Here is a 24,041-nt window from a genome sequence, read left to right as displayed (position 1 = left end):
GAGGAGAAAGAGTCAGGAATTACTCAGTTTTTATTAGATGTTGCCTGTTCGCATAGTGTTCCTGTTGGTTAGGAAGAGCTAAATCTGAGGAGCTTGTTGTGAGCTCTGGGTAAGTTTGTGCTGGCACTGGATTCTGGTATGTGTCCCCAGCTCTCAGACTGAGCCCCAGAAAGTTCTTTCTTTTCCATAAATGTTGTTGTTTGCCAGTTTTCTTTGGTTGATTTTTCTGTTTCCCTTGCAAACCACTTCCAACAATTATTTGTTTCATCTTTCTATAACTTAATAATTAAACACATCTTGGATTTTCTGGTCACAGGGCTTGAAATCAGCTGGGCTTGTGTTTCACTGTTCCTTCTTGCAGGGCTGAAAACCCTTGCCCAAAGCTTGACAGGAGAGTTTTTTTTGACATCTGCTAAGCAATATCATCTTTCTTAAAATGAAAGTGACTGTCTTGGTTACTTGTAAGAACATATATCATTTGTATTTTGAAGAGGGACCCAAGTAGTTTTCTACCCTAAGTTTAGAACATCATTTGCAGTGATAATGTACATTAACTTTCATCATGGAAAACTTTATTTATTTATTTTCTGTAAGTATTCATCAGGTGGAGGAGAATTATTTAAGAGTTACAGAACAGAGTTAAAAGGTTAAAACTAGAGCTAGGAGGTAAGCTTGGCATTATCAACAGCACAGGTGTTCTGACATCAGAATGTACTTAACCTGAACCTGACTTCTGAGTGTCACTTGGACAGTCTGAGAAACCTACTTATGTGGAGCTTGGTAAATACATAAGGTTTATCAGTTTATCATTCCTTCTTCAGTCTTATAATGACAACACTGAAAAATACACTGTAGTTCTCTTCCTTAATCTATTAATTTTCTTGAATTTCTGCATTTTTTTTTCTCTTTAAACCATGTATTCTCTCAGGAAAGAATCAAGGTTATTCTCTAATCTTTTTAGGCTTGCACTTACTTAAAAAATCTTAAGTAACCTTAGAAATATTGTCAAAGTTTTTTTGTAATAAACGAGGAAAACATGTTTTTGTTTACAATGTGAAGCTCAGCTTAACTTAAAAAAAAATCATACAAGAGCATCAGTCTTTTGGTTGGCCTCATGAAACATTTTTTTTTTCTGCCTGGTATGAGAACAAAGATTTAACAGTAAGAACAACAGTCTGGGTCATCACTGTACAACATCTTAGTGCGCTACAAAACAGTAGCAGGGCTAATTTTGGGGTTTGTAGAGTCTCTTCTTGGAAGATCTGTTTGTTTTTGAAAGACATAGAACAATTAAAAACAATAGTTGAAAGTTTGATCATTTCCCAGCATAGATGGAGATGAAGTAAAACGTTTAGGAATTAATTTTGAAGCATGAATTTTGAATAAGTTTAGCATATAAAAGGTGGAATATCTCCAGGGTTCTTTGAAATTGAGACAAGGATGTATATATCTTTCTCTCTAAGGAGAATGCCATATTGTGTTTGCAGGCAACTGTTTGATTAGGAGCTGTAATTCAGAAAACACAGCGTGTGCACTATTCCCTGCAGCCCACTGTTGGTGGGCAATGTTACACTGGAGAGATGTGCCAAGCATCTTGCCTGTTAAATTAACTGGCTGTAGTGCAGGCTTAAGTTTATTCAACTCTTACTTGAAAAAAAAAAAAAATAATAAGGCACAGAGTGCAAAGGGTGTCCAAGACCTGTCAGAAGTTTTGGTGTGAGGCCAGCATGATGCCCTCTTTCAAAAAATCATGGCTTCAAGCTTTTCCCTTGTGAAGCTGGTCTTTAGGATAGTACATAATCCATCTTAGGTGGTCACAAATCACAGGGGGTTTCAACCTGTGGTTATCACTGTCTTTTAGGCTGGAGTCTTTGCGATTCCTCTTTTCAGTCTTTTTGTTTTCTAAGTGAAAACCTAAATGTCTCCAGAAATCTGTTGGTTCAGGAACTTGACTAACATGCCATTCACAAGCCTCAGCATTCAGCCATGGAAGTGGTGATGGTGAAGATAAAAGTCAGTGTTACAACTAGCCTTGTAGGCACAAGGCAGCATCTGCTTCCCCTCCTATACATGTAAAACTGCAAATCTGGAGATGAAGCAAAATTTCCATCTTGAGGGAGGTCAGGATGGAAATTTTGCTTCATCTCCAGATTTGCAGGTGAAGCAAAGATGATTTGCATCTCCTGTCTTTCCTCCAAAATAGTTGTAGTTGAGGAGCCTCAAAAGCTGCCGTTCACCAGCTGCATGCTTAAGCTGAGTTCAGCTGTTTTCTATGTGGTATTCTTCAGGAAGTGATGCTTTAAGGTAGAGTTCCAGCCTTTGGTGGCTATGCTTGGCAAGTTGATATTTGTGTTTTTGAGCCAGATTAACAACAGCTATAAATTGATATGAAGTCCAGTGGATGGAGATCACTGACCTTATGAGAGAGTTTTGCCTGTCTAGAATCCCTTTTTGCTCAGTAAGTAGCCTTGTCTGTGTAAAGGCAGCTAGTGGTTCAGCAGGATTTTCTTCTTTGTGGTTTCAGAAGAAGGCAGTAAAATAGGGGCTGGGCTTGAAAAACGATTTGACAAGTGGTGGTGAGTCTTTTAGATGGAGAAGGAATCTTTTTTTTTTTTTTTTTTTTTTTTTTTTTTTTTTAACAGAAAAAGACTGTATTTTGTGGAAATCTCAAAGTTGTAAAGGGGTTCTGGCCTGGAGCAAGTTTAATGGTTTGTGTCTCAGATGTACTCAACTATTTAAAAGGATATTTTTGTGACACTGAAGTTGGAGGCACATGCTTTTTTCATACTGGAAGCCAGTCCTTAACTACCTTGTCCTTATGAACCACTGAGCTGCTACTTAATGTCAGATGATGTCTTCCTATCCTTTTTCTTTCTTTCTGCAAAGGCATTTTTATGCAGTATCTCTCTGCTGCCTCAAAATCTGTTGTTAGGAAGACTTGTATTCTAAGCTTTTAAGGAGCATAATGTGTGCCTTAAATGCCTCCATTTGCACTGTACAAATGTCTCTGAAAATCTTTAACGTTCAAATGTAACAGAATGCAAGGTCTCACTTGGTGCTTCACTGTACTTGTGAATGCTGCATACAGCAAATCAATCAGAATATCACTTAGTGACAGCTACCTCTGTTAGAAAAAGCCTTTAATTGCAGTAGCTGTTACTGAGTGTTCAGATATACTCTGTAAACTGTGAATCTTTGCCTTATCCAGCTAAACATACTAAATACATCAATTGCTAACCCTGCGAATCTAGAGGCAGAAATCAAGGTTGTGAACTTGTGTTTTGGCCTCATTATATGTCCAAGTGCTTCCATCCAGCATGGTCAAGGCACTGCTGTTAATTTGCAATAAGTGTAAAGTAAAAATAACTAAGGATTTTTGCTTTACGAAAGTGGCATAATCTATATTCTATTCTTTGAATCACCCCAGTGAAATACATACAATATATGTGCTGAAATTTTGTTATTCTTCGACAGAAAAGAGTACAAGGATTCTAATGCATCAGCTGATGAATTTCCAGATTACACAAACTATGTATTTGGAATTGTTTTGATTTTATTTTGCAATGCTATTGAGTTTATTTACTGTTTCGTTTGCAAATGACCTTCAGTAGCAATTACTCCTCTACTCTGAAAATTTTTAATGAAAATATTTGTTTTCAGCTTCCCGAAGACAAATACCCATTGTATGGATACTATTACGTGGCATAAAAATCGTGTAGTTATAACTTTCTGATTCTTGAACAGTCTTGAGGAATAAGGAGTGAAAATTTATTAAGTAAATAGTGGCTACTTACACTCTATGTGAACCTTAAGTGCCATTTTCATCATGTGTCTTTTTAAATAGCTGATGGAGTTATGTTAACCCTTAAAATACAAAAGCAGCTGTAAACTGCTCCAAAGAGGCAATATAAAATATTGAGTACATTGTTTAATGAATAAAGAAACTATAGCTTTTTTAAAACCCTTGGTGCACAGAGGAAAACTGCATTTAAGCCACTTTTAGACTGATGATCTTTATGGGGATCTACCAGTAATCTGACTGAATGAGTATTTGCCCTAATCTCCAAGAAAAAGAAAAAATTTTGGAAAAAAAAAAAAAAAGTTAAAAAAAAAAAAGTGCTATTGTATTTAATTTGAAGTAAGGATTATGTTTTAATCTGCATCATGCCAGCACCTAACTTTTTAAATTTTAAAGGGATTTAGTTGTCTTTATTGGGTTTTGGAAGAAATTACCCATGTGCCCTTTTCTTAGAGAAACATCTTAAAAATGTATCTGGAATCACTACTGTTTCATCTTCTGAATATTCATTTTCTGAGGTCAATACACAAGAGAGAGGATCTTTCACCAGGATGTAACTTTTGGCAGGCTTTCCACACATATTCTCAAGGACTTGTGCCCAGTCTTTTTTCTTCCATGCTTTGCACGGAGTTGGCTTGGGGTGATCATCAGAACATCGATGATGACAGTGAATGCTGCTCTGTTGCACCAAAGCAGATGGAAGTCACACCACCATTTCACAAACACATTCACAGTGAGCTCACATTCTAGCAAGAAATGTATTTGATTTGTATCCCCCTTGTTTCGGAACAGTGACTCCATGGAGCCTACCCAACCTGCTGCTTACACGGCCACTTCGGTGAGGAGCATGCCTGCCAGCTATGAAAGCCCAGACACTAGACCTTCTCCCAACAACACCACGTCTGCTGCAGCCCTCAAGCCAACAGGGCCCCCAAGCACTACTAAGTACTCGGGCTGGCAGCCTGCAAACCAAACAGGTAACTTGCAGTGAGGCTTTTTCTTGTTTGTTTAAAGGTCTTCGGAGAGCTCAGTAATATTTGTTTGACCATGGGTGTAACAAGTGCAGCCTTCAGATGATTATTGGTGTGTATTGAGTACAAGGCAGTTTGGTTAGAAAAGAAGAAAAACAGCATAAAAATTTTGGTAGACTAGTAGCATTCTGTAATCTGTTTGTTTCACAAACAGGCAAAATCCAATGTCAATGACCTTCTATTAAAAATCATGCATAACAGTCAAATATATACAAATACAGTTTCCCATGTTACTGTTAATCCAACAGAGCATGTTCTCTATGATTTCAGGGAGTCTGAATCAACAGAGATGTTTTCCAAGTGATCTCTTCTGAAGTAGAAGCTTAAAATAAATAAATAAGAGACTAAAACATGAGAGTAGCAACGTATTTGGCATTGGTAGGCTTTATCTGTGGAGGATGCCAGTGTTGCACAGTTCAGAGACATGAATCACAGAATCACAGAATTTTCTAGGTTGGAAGAGACCTCAAGGTCATCGAGTCCAACCTCTGACCTAATGCTAACAGTCCCCACTAAACCATTTCCCTAAGCTCTACATCTAAACGTCTTTATTTACAGCAGTTGATTTCTTACAAGGACAATTTACATAGCTGCTACCTTGGAATATAGTTTGGTGATTCTTATCCCTTTATACCAACGCTAAAACGTCTTATGACTGGAAATAATATTGTTTTCTTTCCAGAAGCTCCTATCTTAGAACTATATACATATTAAGAAATGCAATATGTGTAATTGTGTATCTACATTTTCATAATATTTCAAGCAGTAATTTTAGATAGTCTCTTAATGTAACTTGTCTCTTAAATTGAATCTGTCTTGGCACTGAACTAAACTTGAATATTAATTTTAAAGGGTCTAGGAAATCTTTATTACTAATTAAATTTTAACTGCAGATTTTCTGGTAATAATGAGGTGAATATTTTTGATTCTCCTTATAAGGAGATAAGATGCTAAAAATGCATTTTTTGAGTTTTACTCTTAAAGGTTTTCCCTCTTTCAGATATATACAATCCAGCAAAGGAACTGCAGAGGACCTGGCATAAAAATAAAGATAAAACATACAGTGTTACCGTTGTATGTTTTTAATGGGGTCTTTTGCACATACCATTAGATTACTGTTGATACTGGTAAGGAACGCATTTTGTTTTGGACCTGCAGTACTGCTACCGAGCCTCAAGATGGCAATACGCTGTCATTTCTATACATAGCTATCAAACATCGAGTATATTCTTAAGGGCTAGGTAAAGACAGGCCAATTCTTGTTTTCCTACTTTGAGTTACCTGCCATTGGGAAAGAAAAAAACAAAACCTGTTTTTAAAGTTATATTTTGGCCATGTGTACTTAAGGCAAACATTGTGGGGAAAAAAGTAATCCTTTGTTTTAAGAGGTGGCTGATTGTCCCCCCCCCAAAGTGATTAATTTATTTCACTTGCACAGAAAACACCTGTCAGCTTGGAGTTTCAGTAGTACTTCACCAATTTACAATATGTTGGTAGGTGTTTCATAGCTAAATCCTACTACTGTGTTTTACCATTAATGCAAGTCAAATAATTATTTTGGGGGGTGATGACTGCCACATGACAGAGAAAGATTTATAAAGATGGATTAAGTTACACTCGATTCCATGGTTCTATGGAAATCTGTGCCCCTGCACTGGATAATTCAAAAATTTCTCATTTCACCTTAGAGGTTCAAAGTAGATGACAAAGGGGGAAAGCCAGACAGACAAATTTAGTTATGTTATAGAATAGCTTAAAAAAAAATGATGAAAAGTTAAAGTGAGCTATTTGAGCATATTTAAAATAATTTTATAATGTAGAAACTGCCAGAATTGCAAAGTCTACAATGCCACTGTTAGTTACTAGGACTTGAATCTGGCCCTTGCTTTTTTCCATCATTTTCAGGATTTTGCAGGTTTTCCACATATACATACTGAATGAGAAGGGAATTCTATTTTTAAGTGTTTGCACTTTCTACAGCGCAACCCCCAAGGTGTATGTGTTAAGATCATGCAGTCTGAAATGAAGGTATGAGGCTGCCACATCAGAACCTGTAGCTAGATCACTTGAAGCCCAGATGTGAGCTAAATCTGAGCAGTGTTGCTCCCCATGGCAGTAGGCACAAGGGGGAGACTGACAAAGCATGGTGTTGGGTAACTAGCACCTTTTTAGACAAAAGTAGAGAAATATGTAGTGTTTCTTGCATCCCTGTTCAAGGTGTTTTATTACAGTAGAGGTCCTGAGGATGTCAGTTCTGTGCTGTCTTTCTGTCGTAGGGTCCTGGGATGTCACGTGCTAGGAGACCTGGGAATAGCTTGCCTCAAGTTTACTTCCAAAGAAGGAAAAACATCACCCCCTTCAGAAATATTGAGGGAGCCAGAAATAAAACTGTAGTAGGAAGAGACATTGAAAACCTGTTTCCTAAAATGGGCAGCCAGTCTGTGCTTCTTCCCCATTTGTGCGGCTCCTTTCTGAAATGGTGAGGAATAATGGACAAGTGGGAGATGTCAAAATACCCTTGGTTTTTGTCCATCTTTTAAATGATCCAGCTTCATCAATCTGAGGCACCTTCATATCACAGCAGTCTGCCCATGAATGAAGAAGTGACATAGCTAGCCACCTGCTAGCCTGACTTTTTAGGTAAAAAGCAGCATTTCAGGAATCAATTGAAATTGTGACAGCTGCTGAGGTGTCTGAGGCTTTTCCAGAGGTTATACAGGTTTCACTGTAAGCTGGCCCCTTAAACCTGCCATAAGCTCACCCACAGCTTTATGTGGCATATATTACCCAAGTCATTCAAGAAGTCAGTATCGCAAAACTGGCAGGCAGGAGAGGCCTAAGCACGGTTACAGAGGCATTACAGCAGGGACTGATCATTTTTCTCAGGCATTTTACAAAAATAAAAATACCCAAGCTTTTTGTGTACCAAAGCTCACTTAATAAGGCTGAACCCAACAGTCTGACAGGTAAAACTTTTTAAATAGTGGAGTGTTTTGGTAAAATTAGTCAGATGTTGAAGAAAGACTATAACCGTTTCAGGGCATATTTGGTTTTCAGTCACTAATTCTGCTGTTTGTTTGCAGTCTGGGAGCATGAAGTATCCTTCAAAGCAAAATTGCCAGCACTTCGCAGGCCAAACAAAATTTGGCCTCACAGGTCATGGGTCTGACAGAATTTTAAACAAACAAAAACACCTCCCTCTGAGCCTGATTGATATTGTAGTTGAAACCCAGCCTTGGAAATAATTAGAAGGGAGGCATAATGTTATGCAAATGTGTATATGTTTATCAGTGTGCTGTTAATAACAGAAACTTCTTCAGAGTATGGTTTTGTAGCTCTAATAGCACTCACTCTTTTAATGATTGCTCTGTATAAGACCAAGTCGTTTCCATGGCAAAGCAGATATATCACAACATTTTGTTTGTGTCTGGGGAAGCTGTAGGCAGCTGTTTTATGGCATGGTGTGAATATTACAAGTGATTTTGTTTATTAAGATGTCCAACTACACAGAAAAGTCATTTGGTCAGAAGGCGTCTTTTAGTTCATTTAGTTCATGCTCCATGTTGTCCTTCTCAAAACCTGTCACCTCCTTGAGGAGAAAAATTGCAATTTTTTTTCTGTGAACAACCTGAAGTGCTGTGCTGTGTGTGAATTCTCTGCCAAATGGTATTAAGTATTCGAGAAGTTTTTTTTTTTTGTTTTTTTTTTTGAAAGCATCTGGAAAAGGTGTTCGTTTAGGCACTTAGGCAGGATCCTATTATTATTATTATTTCTTGAGGATTCCCGTTACCTACCTTCCAGCAAATTGCAGCATTAGTTACCCAGCGTGAAGGTAACATAATATAACATCCCTTTCTGGAATACAATCCTGATATTACAGGATTCCTCAGTGGTTTGGCAAAGGAAATGAGGGATGGCTGCCCCACTCTTGTATGCTCATGGGGAGGCTGGATCAGCAGGATAAAAGCTGGCTTGTCAAACAGAGTCTCATCTTTGGCAAATTGGGTGCTCAAAGAGTTGAACATCTGTGGCAGGTGGAGCATATACACGATGAAGTGGTCGAGTGCATGTAGGCAGCGGTTTGAAAAGAACATGTTTGCCACGGGCTTCTCTTGTCTGTATTGTTATTTTTTTTCAGTTGTTGCAATAAGTCAAATTGTGGCTGCTGCTGTGTGTTAAATGCATTGGCTAGGATTTATAATAGCCCTCATTTTGTTCTTGAGTTACGATGCTCTGTTGAGCTATGACGTTCTGTTCACCCACCAGAGGGAGAAGCTTTTTAACATGATTATATTCAATCTACAAAATAAAAAATAAATAAATAAAAATGCCCGCCAGTATCCCAGCTACATCACATCAAGTTACTTTACAATTTCACAGCTAACTATTGCCGTACACTTAGGTAGCACTGTTCATCCCCAAAGCATTTTACAGTCTTGGTGCCATGTGCAAGCACGTGATGCATGCACAGGCATTGCTTTCACCCACCAAGACCATGCAGTCACTTCTTCAGCGAGACGTAACAGCTGCTTGTCAGCACGCTGTAACACTCTACGGCATCTTGAAAGGAAGTGAATAGCACCGTGTCAAATTGAAACTGCTGGGACAATTTAAGAAAGCACAATTATCCAATAAATGCAGTTACCCAAACTGGAGTTCAGCCAGGAGACGAACTGTTCTCGCAGAAAGTGCAGCAGGATCTGTGATGGGCAGGAGCAGTCAGGACTTTAGGAGTGCATTTCTTGTGCAAGATTGCCTCCTCTTTCCTGGCATGCTCCAAACGCTGTTGTTGGAGGTGGAGCTGCTGGCACAGTGCTGACCCGTGTGGGCAAAGCCCTGCTTTGCTGGTGGGGTCCAATGGGACCGCAGCCCACAGCTGGTATAGCTGGAGGCCAGGCGAGCCAGCACACTGCTTAGAGAGGAGGCCATAAACACTGGCCTCCCTCCTCCGGGGCTTGGCAGCAGAGCATGAGGATGGGATGGGAAGGGTTTGCAATAGAAGTGCCCAAAGCTCATGGTGTTAGGTGACCTGTTACCACGTATGCCAACTTCCTTATTCCCAGGGTCTCTGTCAGCCTGATACAACTGGGATACATAATCCCCTTCCAGTAGAGCTGGTCAGGCATGTCAGCATATTCTACAATACCCACAACTGTCAGTTGCCTAATCCTGAGCCAGCACATGTGTTAAGCACATGCTCCCTTCAGCAGGGGGAACACACTTGGAAGCTAGCTGTAAGCACAGAAAAATTGCTCCCCAGGCAACCTTGTTTGTAAAATTCTGCTGTTCCCTTGCAGTTGTTTTCATGTGTTTGGTAGATTTGCATTTACCATCTCTGGAGTTATCCTTAGTGTGCTGTCTTGCTGCATTTTTTATTTTTTTTTCCTATTTCCCACTCCCTTGATAATATCAGAACTCTAAAAACAGAAGAAAATACAAACCTGGTCCTAGGTGTGATTTGGTATCCTGTCCTACATATACTGACAGATTAAGTCATCGTCTCCTTCCTTGTGACTTAGTCTGCAAAAGTTTGCTAAGGGAAATGTGTCAAAAAACAGACCATGTCAGCCTCAGGAGTTTGGCCATAAAGTCAAACAGCACAGAGCTAGGGAGGAGAGGGAGAGGGCACTGAGATGTACAGTGCTATGGCAAAATGCTTATACTTCCAGTAAAGGCTTGCTCGAGATCCATACAGGAATTGACTGTAAAATTTTGCTACCTTTGTTTTTCTGTGTTTCATTTGTTATTCCCCCAGTGCACAAGCTTGCACACACACACACAAACACGCACACACGCACACACTTCTGTGGAGGTTACAGGCCACCCTGATGGGGTGAGTTAAGTTGATGGCCCATCCGCTTTGCATGGGAAAGGCACCATCACCTTGTTCATGAAGTTCTGCTCTTTGTCCCTAGGGCCATCTCATCCAACATAGTTTCCTTCACAGAACAGGAAATTAAAAGCAGGAATTAATTATTAGGGGTTAAAGGAGCTACATGCCCACTGAGGACAATGGTGTAAATTTGGGGAAGAAACTGGAGTAATCCTTCAAGTTGAGGCAAATCCTTATACTGTGGTAAGCTAGAAATAGTCCCAAAATGTAGACATTTCCACTATTTTTTTTTTTTTTTTCAGAAAAAGTTTGTTAATGTTTGACCCTTGCAGTTGCCGTTCATAAAAGGAGAACGCCTTGCCCATAAAAGTGATATGATTGACAGGTCAAAACATAAAAGCTTCCTGATTCTGGTGTATGGACTGTTATTCTTATTAATTTTTCACCTAATCTAAATGATTATATTGTCATGTGACAGCAAACCACAAGAATTTATTCTTACAAGTTAAGTAATGTGAACTTGGACTTAGCCAAGCAAAACCCATTGTGAAACCAGAGTAATTTATAAATGTCTACCTTAATTTGATGGCAGTGTGAAATTGTAACTCCTGCAGACATGGTGGAAACTAGCATATGTTTTTAAAACTTGGATGTTTATATTTAAGAAGGGGTGGGTCATAGTAATTACACAGACATGTACCTCATGCTTGTTGGAAGCAGAATGGCCTGCTGCGCCACGCTGCAGGATCTGCTGAACAGAAACTCACCTAAAAAATCGGGTCTGTGGCAATTTTCCTGGGGTTTGATGTTGCTAAATTCATGTGGTATTGCATCAAACTTTAGTGCATTCAAATGAATTTAGACATAAATCAGACAGAGGCATGTTCTTTTCTCTAGTCTTTTAAAGAGGTGAGGGGACTATTTGTCTCTGATTATTTCACACTCACCAGCTTTCAAGATTAGATGCTTGTTGCCTTTGATTTCTTAAAAAGTATCTAATATATTGCCATGGACTGATTGACCAGATAACTTCCCTTTAATTTGCAGCCTGCATCACTGAGGATGCTAGCTCAGAAGAGTGATGTGCTCTGGTAGGATGTACAAGCGTAGGTCATCCAAGAATTTTGCCTAATATTTGTACAACAAATGAAAAGTCAATATTGCTCTGGTAAATACATTCCTATCACTATGCAACCTTAAACATCGGCTCTGTGAAAAAGGCAGATAATACGTGTGTCAGTGAGACCGGACAGTCATGCTATCCTCGGGTGTAGTCAAGCTGTCAAATTCAAAACAGGAACTCAGAGTGAGAGAAGCAAAATGTTATCTGCAGAAAGGCACCAAATGGGCCTCTGAGCTATCATTCCAGAGAAATAAAACCCTGTTGTGCAGGGAAGTGAGGAAGTCACCTTTTCTCTTTCTCCTCAAGGCACATTTTTGGTAACAGCTATGCCACTTGTGCCAAATTTGTGACGGTATGTGATGTAACAAATCACAAGGCAACAGGCCGAGCCAGCCAAAACCACCATACTCGTTTTAATTAAAGATCCTTTACAGCTAATTTTGTCGGAGCCTTTGCAGTTGAAAGGCTGGTCGCTAGCACAGGAACTGGCCCCTAGGTTGCAGAGGTTGTTGAAATCGGGCCGCACTTGCACCTGTTGTGATTTTCCACGGGCGCATACCAGCCTTTGCTGGCATTTAGAGAAATGATAATGGTTTAATCCTTCCTGTTCTGCTTTTAATCAGTGGTGGGGTTTCAGCTTTGACGACGCTTCCAAGACTGTGCAGCAACCAAATGAGATCTGCTGAATGTAGCATTTCTCTTTTTCTTCCCCCCTCTGTCTTGCTAGTCCTGTAGTTTTCTCCATTTAACTTGAGCGATTTCACGCGGGTCCGGGAGTGGATAGAGTGTTATACACGGCTAATGCAACGAGCTGACAGCCGAGCTTTTCAGACACGTTGCTTCATCCGGCCATCTGTTTGGGTTGGAGGAAAGGAACTGGAAGATTTCTTACTGTACAGATATATTAAGAGAAGTCAGAAAATTGGACATATGAACCTTTGTATTTTCCATTTATAATACAGTAGTTTGATAGCAGTGTATAAATCATCGGGTTAGAGCACTTTAAAATGAAGTTCTGGCACTCCCACCAGTTTAAGTAGCATTGTTATTTATAGATATTACATGAAGCCTGATGTTATGTTTAAGTGAGCGTTAAACAGTTCAGGCTGTTGTATTGTTGCTATGCACCGGAGAACCTCTGTCAAAGTGACTTTGGCACCACTGTGTATCCGCCTTTCTCCCTTTGTCTTAAAAATCTTTCCCTAATGTTTGTAGTTATCCATGTGTTCAGCAATGGAACAGCCTATTGTTAGTGCAACAAGGGCAAAGTCACACTGGGATTTTTTAAAAGAAAAAGCCAGTTCGTTACCTTGCCTAAAACTTTGTTAAATATTAAACTAGCCATACCAAGGAGTTCAGTAAAAGCAAACACTGAGGGTTTGCTAAACTTAAACCTAATAAAGTAGAAAGTTAATACTCAGGTACAGAATGTTTTCTATTTTAAAAAAGCCAGCTATGACAATGCACAGGTAAAAATCAATGGTGCTTTAAAAGGTTTAACTAAAGAGAGTAAAGGTGAAAGCCTGCAAAACTCCAAAATTCAGCCACAGGGATCTTTTCTGTGACTTGCAGAGAACCTGAACCTCTCCACCACTCAGTGTGGAATAACTCTTAACGATGTTTATAATTTTTATAAATTATTTATTGATTATAATGTATTTATTTATAGAGCTGATAATTCAGAGAACCTGCACAAGTTCCTGTGCTCTGTCCCACTGCATTCGACAAAGGCGGTGGCCAGAAAATCTGTGGTGAGATGTTGTGAAGCAGCTGGAGTTGTTTTCCTTCCCCTCCCTGCTAGGTCATCTTTTGATATTACAAATGTGCGTGCACTTTGCCAGACCTCAGGTACCAGCTCTGTGAGAACAGAGCTGCTGAAAGATCCAAAGTCATAAATTTTTCCTTTCATGTGTGCTGGTATGTTTTTTTAATCTATTCATTTTTTAAGGGATTTGGATGCATAGCTGCCTCCTTCCCGACACCTCTTTCCCCTGCAACAATTCTGCAGTCTGAATTGCTTCAAAAAAAAAGTGTCCATTAACAGCAACCCATCCCCATGCTTGACACCAAAGGGAGAATGTAAAAAGCAAAGTATAAAGCACAAACCGCAGGAGGGCTCAAACTGATGGCCAGAGTTGAGGGGTTTTGAGGCTTAGATTGAGTGTAAGAATTTGTACCCTCCTTGTTATTACTTGTGTGTCCTGCTGAAAGCTTCTAGTTCCATAAATTTGCAGGGTCTGATGTTTTTGTTTAAATCATGCAGCTGTGTTTCAAGGCTAGAGAATCTGTTAAAGAAACTAGAGGTTAATAAATAAATAAATAAATAAATTAGGCTGCTCCCACAGTAAAACAGAACTTAGAACCTAATTCTATCTGAAAGGTTTCCAAGGGAATGGGGGAAAAAAAATAAATAAATGCAGGAACTCAAGTAGTGTCAGTATTCTGTGAAATCTTGCCTAATGCGAGTATTGACTAACTTGTAAACTGGAAGGGCTAGTCAAGAAATATCAGCTTTCATGCTGAAAGAGAAAACATGCCTAATATTTGAAATTCTTCAGCCACATGAGGTAGAACATTGACAAAAAAAAAAAAAAAAGAAAAAAAGAAAAATTGTCAATTCATATAGATTTCTTTTACATCATTAATAGTTGCTTGCTTACAAACAAAAAACAACAAAAATGAGAACTCACCCACCACCAATAAAAAGTTGGGTTACAGTGGGAGTTACAAACCTTTGCTAAGATTAGGGGAGTGTTACAGGCATACATCTGGCCTATGGAAAGATACAAGTAGGTGTTAAAACTGTCTGCAGGTAGGTGTTCAGATGGGAATCAGGAAGACTGAGGCAAATCAAGTGTGTGAAAAGAAGACTGATATACGTTGAAAAAAAATCTCAAAAAACAACTGTAGGAAGTTTACAGAGAAACCAGTACAGTAAACATGGTGAAATAGCTATTAGTGTACATTACTGGTGTATTTTCTTAAAAAAAAGAACTTAGAGTATGAATCTGAGGCAAAGGAAGCAGACCGACTCTTCTTCTGGATCAGGAATCTAAAGTGAAAGAAACTTGAGCCCACTTCAGAGCAGGAATTGAGGGGGATAATACTCTGCAAGACCAACAAGGTTTTAATGTGAATATTAGAAAGGAGAAAATTACCCTTTGAGAGGGCACTGCAGGTACAATCTGTGAATATGAAGAGGGAGCTTCCTGGCTTTACGCTGGCCTCAAAAGATGGAAGAAGAGAGATAATAATAAAATGCCTTAAGATCTTGATTTTCAAGGATTCTTAAACAGGAAGAAACCTTTTCTATCCTAGTTCTCAGCTGATGATGGCATCTGCAGTGATCAATTAGATATTGTTCCTACCAAAGTAGCAAATAAATTTACAAATGACAGTCAAAAAGCCTTTTAAAACTTAGGTTTTGTCCAGTATCCAAAAATATTCTGGAAATGCAGAGGTATCTGAAGGTTACAGGTTATTTCTCATTCCCCAGAGTATTTGACACTTGCATTATGGCTGTGATCCCTTGGGGAGTCTTGCATCTGCCGAAGGTCTGTGCATTGAACATGATTTCACCCATTTCAGTGGAGGTAGAGTAGATCCATCTGCTTTCACTGGTCCTCAATTGTAAATAGCCAGCTTGTTTTTGCTTAGGCCACAGCCTTAACATGGTATTAATCAGTGTGTTTTATAGTATGGTTTGCTTAAAAGAGAATTTTTGTTTTATCATAGGGTCAGCAGTAGACTGACATTATTTCTCAATCTGATGAACAATCATCTTCTCCTCTCCTCTTTTTGTGCTTTGAGTAACTCAGAAATTATGGTCCAATTTGTCCAACAGCTCTGAGAGAGGGTTTTTGGAGGGAGATCCTATCCTGGGCAGTAGTGATTTTAAAGTTGGGCAGCATTCAGAAAAGCGTTGTACATGAACACAGCACAGCACTAATGAATGTTGTAATGAGATCAAAGAAATAGGGGTGATCGTGGTAGTTGTACTTTTTCTTTCTTTAAGCAAGTAGGAGGTGTTTTTTTTTTTTTTTTTTTTTTTTTTTTTTTTTTTTTCCCCCAGTGCAAACAAGAGCTAGCTGATGTGTTTGAATGGGCTTTGGGATTCAGCAGATAAACACAAATGAGCAATACACTAGAAACTGTGCTGCAGTTTGATTAATGGAGAAAACAGTCTTCAAACAGATTTGGTTTTAGTGTGTTTTTGTCTTTGCATGAAATGGGACCTGAAAATCAGAAAGCCATTGGTGGTGATAGAGAAGGAAAGTGCTATTAATCAAAACCACTTTTGTTCATGTCTTCAAAGGCTTTCTGCCACCTTTTCCAGTTTTATCTCTTCCTATGTTTTCAGTTTAGCAGGCATTTATAATCTAAAATGAACTACAGTAGCAGAGTGACTTGTTCAAGATCAAGTGCTTTTGAGGTGCACATTTCTGAATACTTTCTACTTAGCAATGCTGAATGTCTCTATAATCAAGATGTCATTTTTCAAGATGTTACACACTGCTTTATTACATGTAATAGAGAAGCAATATGTCTTAATATTAAAAAAATAATAATAAAAATAATGGTCATTAGGTATGCTTTTTGCTACTTCATATACTGAAGGGGATCCAAAAATATGTCAGTCTTGAAATCACTTATTTTGAGAAAATTCAACTACATTGCATCTTCATACAGAGGAAAAAATAAGCAAAAGTAGGTATTGTGCCTACTAATGCCAGTGGATTAACATCAAGCTAACAAGCATGATTAGATTATAAAAGTATTGGTGTTGAAAAGGATTTCTTCTCCAGCTGTGTCACCTTAGTGCACCAATATGCAGGAGAGGCTTTTTAGTTTATTATTATTATTATTAAAGTTCACTGGATTGGTTTGATTAAATTGTGTAGTGTGTGGCTATTTTCTTTAAATAGTAAGAAATTGTCATTTCTGTTGAATGTTCTTTGTATTTGCTGTCATTTATCTTTTCTGTGAATTAGTATGCCGTGTCCATTTGAGCAAGGAGGTATAGTGTTTTACTAGAAAGATATTTGCACCTTTTGGTAAGGGAAAGGTTGATCAGCATTACATTAAGAAAATAATGGGAAACAATTTTTCATCTTTTCCCTGGAAGATATGAAAGGTGATGGAAGGGTGAATAGCACTAACAACTAAGACTAACAGCTCTACAAACTAATTTTCCATTAAAAAGTATTGGGAAAGCTACATGCAGCTACCCCAACCATGTGTTGGAGAGATTCATCATTGCAACAGGAGCATTGTCCCACACTGTCAGACATCTCTGTTGTTGCTTGGTTGTTCCCTCCTGAGCTTCCACTCAGGTCTTAATTTCACTTGTTGATTTACGAGGTTTAGTATGGCTGCTATAAAGACAGGACACAGAGTAAGCAGACATGTTTTTGCTTGCCTGTAGTTGCAAACAAAAGGCTATTTTTATTTTATTTCTTTTTTTTTTTTTTTTTTAGATTTTTTTCTTTTTTTATGTAGCTTGCTTGATAAAGAAAAAGAATTCTCCACTTGACAGGAGTAACTACTCCCATAAACTTGTGCTGTTGTGGCTTGTACGTTACCAAGGTACATGTATCAATAGGAGAAAGAAAAGCAGAGGAGTGTTTGTTTCTTCATTACCCTTGGCAACAAGTATCATCTGTGCGTTTCATTTTTGTAAATGCATTTTTCTTACTCCTTAAAAGCTTATATATATGACCTTAAAACCAGAATGCAAATGGAAGTCTACGGATATACACACTTCTGGAAACGTCAGGCTTTTACATCAGAGCCATAATTTTTCTAAACGGATGCGAACACAGCCATTGGGGTGCTTCAGATTGGCAGTGTTTAGTGATCTAGTCTAGTGTATAAGTTTGATTTAGAAATATGTTTTCATTATACAGTACTGTATTTTAAGTTCCTGTGCATGTTGTATTGGATTCATATTCTTGTTTAATATGTTGGTAGTGACATACGATCTATTTATTTTACTCACTGTAAAATGTTTTGAGTAGGTATGTCATATTCTTATGTCTCTGTTCATACACTGATATTCTTGGCGCCACTTTTTGTATCTAAAGCAAAATAATGCCTTCACAGGTTGTGCATTCTTTCACATAACTTCTTTAATATGTTGAAATTTGTCCACTGCTTTTTTACAAGTTAGCCAAAAATGTGCTGTGTTATTCTGCAGACATTTTGTAAAGTAGGTAGGACAGTCTTACTTGGTGGGGGAGGAGGAGAAAATAAGCACTTTTTAATTTGTTGCTTTAAGTAGGCAGGTATATGCCAAGCTGGACAAGGCTGTTAGAAAAATGTTGCCTGTTGCTCGTATTTCAAAATAATTTACTTGGTACTGAAAGATGGTCTTCTAAATGCTTTTGGCATTCCTTCCCCAGCTCCTGCCAGTGGATGGACATCAAACAGTATTAAACCATCTGGAACAACTGCCCCGAGTCAAAAGTTTGCGACACCACCTCAGCTAACAGAGCAAGACACATTGGTTCAGAGGGCAGAGCATATTCCAGCGGGAAAGCGTACTCCCATGTGTGCACAGTGTAATCAAGTCATTAGGTTTGTATCTATTCATCCCACAGGCTCTCAGACAGCTGAGCTTTGTTTTGCTTTCACAGGTTTTGATTCCTGAGGTCGCAAGTGTTTTAAGGCTCCATTTCAGTAACAGAGAACACTGTTTTTATATATGGATTATCTAGCAAATCTGAGAATGAGGGAAATGAAGGAGGAAAACGTGGCAAACTCCTAACAGTCAGAGCCTCACAAACTGTTTTACAGAGAACCTGAAGGCTGGGTGGAGTAGAGCAAAAATAAAACAAAAGAAAACTAAGCAAGTTAGTTCTCACTTGCACACACATTCCTATAAAATTTGGAAGATGAGAAAGTTGGAAAACAATGTACAGGAAATCAAATAAAGGCTAACTTGTCGCAAATGTCAATTTATAAACCAGACTTTCTAAATAAGAGGAGTAAAAATAGCGAGTTCCATCCATATAAGAAAACCAAGGAATATGGGTCTAACCATTGCTGAGAATGGATTAATAATAATTTTCTACTGTTACTTCTCAAATTCCTTGGTGGTCTCTTTGGCAACTGGGTAGTTTGTGTACTTGATTTATATATAATACAGATGGAAAGGATTAATCCAGAGAATACACAAAACCAAGTATGCCAATTGAGATAAATAATTCCACCGAGTCCCCTAAGATATCTGTCTTTAGCCGGAATTTCTTACAGAGGAAGAAATTAATCTGGGCTGCATTGTTCAGTCAGTGATTTTTGACAATTAGTCATGATTGTCTCAACCAGGGAGCTATAATCGCTTTTTGTGTTAATGTGCAAATCATTCCCAATTTTCATCTACCTTACATTTTATTTTTTCTCTAAAATAGATTTTTTTTTTCTTTTTTTTTTTTCTGGAAGAGATGTATACTTCTAAGATGTCGTCATCTTCATGGTTGTTCAATTATCTGTGCTGTTGAGCTGCAGGGGCAAAGTAATGCCCTGTAATATTTCTTTTTATTCATCTGTCCCATGTTTTCAGTGCACAAGATAGGAGAGCCTGCGCAATGTTTTGCCATAGTTAAAGAAAGAAACTTGTTTGATTAGGAAAGTGAGCTCTATGAAATAGATAAATTTCACTCAGTATAACAGAAAATCAAGCTTTCCACCATGCCCTCTAGAGCCTCTTGAACCCTGGCTTGAATTCTACATCAGAAAATTCAACTAAGTCTAATCACTTGCTTTCTAGGGATGAATTGAGTCCACCCTGTTGACTTCCATTAGATTTCCATTCTGATAGTTCACTACCAGTTCAGTTAACAGCAGGGTAATCTTAGAAGACTCTTTGCTAACTCATCTGTGATGTTTTGTCGGTCTTTTCCTATTTCCATCATATATGTCAAGGAAATAAAAATATATGATCTGAATCTCCTTGAAGCAACAGAAGAAAGTATAAATTCTGAATGTAGATATACCTGCTCTCTAATCCAGATTTTGTTCTTCACCGCAAAATGAAAGATTAATTTCAAAAAGGCCTATACACTTTTTGGATGAGATTTGTCTGATTCATTGAACAGTTTGGCCTATATAATCATCATGTCTGTCTTTAGTACGCTGACTTTTTTGTTCTCTGGGTGCTGGAGAACTTTGAGTTCATCTAGTAAATACTGACATCATAGCAGTTCAAACTATGCTGCATCTTTCATGCAAGAAACGTAGCTTGGTGCCTCTTAAAAGACCTGTGCTTCAGCAGGGTTTGTTGGTGCTCTGTGCCATGGCGTCGCACAGCACAGATCTCTCCTTGAGCAGCTAACCTCTTCAGTCAGGCCTTAAAGCACTTGCTGCTGTTCCCTGCTTTCATCACCATTGAAGAGATGAGCTTCAGCCCTGTAAGTAGGCAAGTGTAGCGGTCTGTGGAGCAACCTTTGCTCCTTAGTGGCCACATAGGAGAAAGGGGCAGCCCTACTTGGTAGTACTTAAACCATTGTCACCTACTGTAAGTGACAACTCTTCCTGAGTAGTAACTGATACTGTTGTCTGTCTTTCAACTGCTGTTAACGTGTAAATCCTTAAATTTCTTCACATGTTAAATGCCATCTAAATTATTAAAAGCAAGCATTGTTTCATTTGAGTATGAGATGACATGTGATTATCAATGCCAAATATGCCTAATGTTCACATTATTCAGTGGATTTGAAAGCTTGCATTGCCATTTCAAGTTCAAGCTTTAGCATAATTACAGTTCATGCCCTTACTGGTAGTGTTACCTATGAAAAGGTAGGAGGAGGATTAAGTGACATTGCACTGTACAACTGCTTTGAAGCCAGAATGCATTGTGGAGTTGGTTACTTTACACTAAGGCATAGAATAACCATGGTTAGTTAAGCCAAAACAATTTCTTAGAGGCGTCTTATAACTTTTTAATATATCTTTAATTATTGATACAGTGATGGCATGAAGATTTCATTTTTTTTTTTCAAAGCTTCATTACGTAATCTTTTGTTTCTGTGTCTCAAAGTGTCAGAGTTGGAGGCAAACTAAATTTCCCATGATCTACTTGCTGTGTCAGTCTGGCAAACTTCTGAGACATCCTGATGAAGACTTCTGGTTCTCAGGCAGTCTCACTGAGTACCACAGTGCAGAGTTTGCTCTCCCTTTCAAGTGCAAATGTGTTTTCCCTGTATCTCCATTGAGAACATATCTCTGGTATACCTGTGAATGATGATTTGGTTTTGTCACTTTTTCATAGATCTTAATTAATTTAAAGGCACGAGGGGAAAATTAGGAATGGTGCTTCCCTTGAACATCTCCTATACAGAAATTATATATCACATCATTTCCAAATGAGAAGACAATAACTAAAAAAGTGATCGACCTACTCAGCAGATGTGGAAATCCTTTTGATCTCTCCACCACCAAATTTCAGTTCTGGCTTGCTGTCATAATCAAAGCCACATGAGAAGCTAGATTATTGCCATGATAATGCATCGTGACCATACTGATAAAGTTATATTTAGTTACAAGTAGAATAATAGTGAAATTATCCTTATATTCCTTGTACATTATTTACTTTTCTTTCCAATTTGACCCTATATCATTGCTACATGTGGGACCCAGATGTTAGATGTTGCTACCAAATTTATGTACCTGGTGATCCTTTGGGACATAACAGTCTGTAAATACTGATGTAAGTACATCACAATCTCTCAAAAAGGAAAAAAAAAAAAAAAAAAAAAAAAAAAGCTACTACTATTTGCCTCCATCTGCGGGTTTGGTTCACATGGTCTTAGATGGTGATGTCAGAAATTTGGTCCAAAGCACTTAGCATTTGAAAGTAGGTTGGGATGAAACCGCATTCATAGGTAACTGTTGCTAGTTAGGTTGTCCCAAAGCATCAGGTGGGAGGAACATGTTTTTTGAGTGCCACCTTTAAAATTGGACTAGTTTACAAAGAGTCAGTTGGCATAGAGTTCTTGGGGGGTTTTGTTGTTGTTGTTAATGCACAATGAGGAATGAAGTCATCTGTAGCCATCTTCCTAGCATTTTCTGCCCTGGCTTATTCCAATCATGATGGTGGGCATGTGGCCCCCTCACTCCAATCTTTAATTCCTTTTCAACTAAATGAAGCAAATAAATAACTTTTCTTACTGGAAGCTATTGTTTTGATCACAAAAATATGCAGAGACTAGGAATAAGTCCAAGTTCTGAATATCACGTTTTAGTGTATTTTACATAGCAGGTGTTTTTTTGTTTTTTTTTTTTTTTTCTCTCGCTCTCTCTTTTCTTTTTTTTTTTTTTTTTTCTTTCCACATGCTTTGGGGCAGCTTTTAAGTCGCTGGTATCATTAAGCCGCAGCGTCAGCTTGACATGTTTAAACTACAGCCTGATTAAACGTAAAATCGCATTTAGAAAGTGCTCCCCTGGCCACGTGTGCGTGGGGAGCAGGCCCGCTAATGGAACACCTAGGAGACATTGTACAGGGCACGGCCACAGCTGTCTGGGGACTTCTGGGAACGAAACCCCATAGATGCACTCCTGCACTGTTTCCCATCCATCTGGGTTCCTGCACGCTGTCTTGAATGGCTAACCTCAATATGTCAGAACTGTAAACTGTGGAGAGCTAAACGTAGCAGATGTTGTAAAAATTCCTTCCCCTCCTGTCGCTAGCATGCTTGCTTTCCATTTCATAACTAACCAAGCCTATCATTGCAGTGCAGATGGCCAGAAACCCAATCCTACCTGGAGTGGAGAGAACCTCTTCGGTGTCAGCCCCGTCTTAATGAATCTGTTAAATTAGCTTGTGCTGACACGGCGTGAGGAGAGCACTTTGTTGTACATAAGGGCTTGTATTGTTTGATCAGTACAGAACTGAAAGGGCTTTGATCTAGAAAGGTGCTTGTATGGCAGCAGGAGGGTATCAGGTTAGGTCAGTGTTTGCTCTGCTCAGGCATCTGCTGTGAGCAGGGGCAGAGGGCTGCACTCCCCCAAGCTTGCTCCTTAAAGGGCTACGAGCTGCTCCAGGAGCTGCTTTTTCACTGTTTCTTCTGCAGTATTCAGAGAGGAATGGAAGAAACAGTTTCAGATTAAATATCTTCTTCATCTCAGAAGGTGTATGAGTTGCCCTAAACCTGTTTGAGCCCCTTTGTTTTTTGAGTTCTCCTCCTGTTGAAAATACAAAGCATCTCCAGAGACAATGTAGAAGAGAAATGAAAATAAGTGTCTGCTTCTCTAAAGGAAGATGCCCTCTGTCCTCTGCCCACATAGTTCTCATCTTACAGTCAGCATAACTCTGGAAACAAATGTTAATGTTTTTGCTTTTCTTGTTGTTGTTTTGCTCATATGAGTATCTTATATTAAACAAAAATATTTCTGTTGCTTACTTAATTTCCAAAATTGTTTAGCAAACAGGGTGGTGACGCTAGTACTTTACACTTCTTTGGATTGAAATATTAGGAAAAAAAAAAAAAGATGCATTACTGAAAGAATGGTATCATTATTGGTATCACAGAAATGGGAAATGTGGTGAGTGAACCTGAGCCACAAAGTTCTCTTAAAACATAAATTCTGAAAGACTGAGTGTTGCTGGGACCCAGGAGTCACCTCATTAGAGTAAATATGTTTGTTAAAGAAATTTGCATGTTGAATGTGTTTTCAAATGAATGCTGATTCAATGGCATATACAAGAGACTTATGGCTTATAAAATGAGAAGTTTTTGTTTGCTTAGAAATGGACAGTTTCGTTTTGTCCATTAACCTTGTGGCATTTGCCAGACAAATGCTATAAAAGCAAAAAAAAAAAATAAAATAGAGGAGGTTCTGTCCTTGGAGAAAATTTTCCTATTTTAACTCACTTCTGGGGGAAAGCAAACAAGAAAAAGCAACTGGATGGGTTATCTTGTGACAAACTTGTTGGATAAGGACAGCTACAGAATTTTTGTCTGACAAGAAACTGCTCTTATTAGCTCGTAATGGAGTCAAGCATACTTTAACATTTGTGGCCTTGATATACAAATGCATGTTGAAAGAGAGCTGATGGTATCACAGAGTCAAATGTCTCTTTGCAACAGAGGGAAGCAGTTGAGAACATTGGGAACATTTATTAATTATTATTATTATTTATTTTCTTTCCACTAGCAGCCTCTTCAGCACTGTATTTAATGCAGTTCTGAAATAGCATTTTTGAAATGCCATGAAGTGAAAAGAATTAGTCTTTACTGAGGTCAGGTGTCTCTGGGG

General features: G+C 38.5%; 1 protein-coding gene across 1 annotated transcript in view; it reads left to right on the top strand.

The window, feature by feature from the left end:
• The window catches only part of LOC311208973 (uncharacterized protein), a gene marked incomplete at its 5' end in the record, with an annotated part of 42,430 nt that overhangs the window by 9,652 nt on the left and 8,737 nt on the right, over nt 1-24,041 (top strand). The window contains 2 exons of the mRNA XM_084286023.1: nt 4,592-4,776; nt 5,831-5,904. Of these exons, the coding sequence (XP_084142149.1) occupies nt 4,592-4,776; nt 5,831-5,904 (259 nt within the window). The remainder of the gene's footprint in view (nt 1-4,591; nt 4,777-5,830; nt 5,905-24,041) is intronic.

This window comes from Netta rufina (assembly GCF_964035555.1).
Source record: "Netta rufina genome assembly, chromosome: 4".
In the NCBI taxonomy this organism is placed as follows: Eukaryota; Metazoa; Chordata; class Aves; order Anseriformes; family Anatidae; genus Netta; species Netta rufina.
The sequence above is the reverse complement of the archived record's forward strand: the minus strand, read 5'-3'. Positions and strand labels throughout refer to the sequence as shown.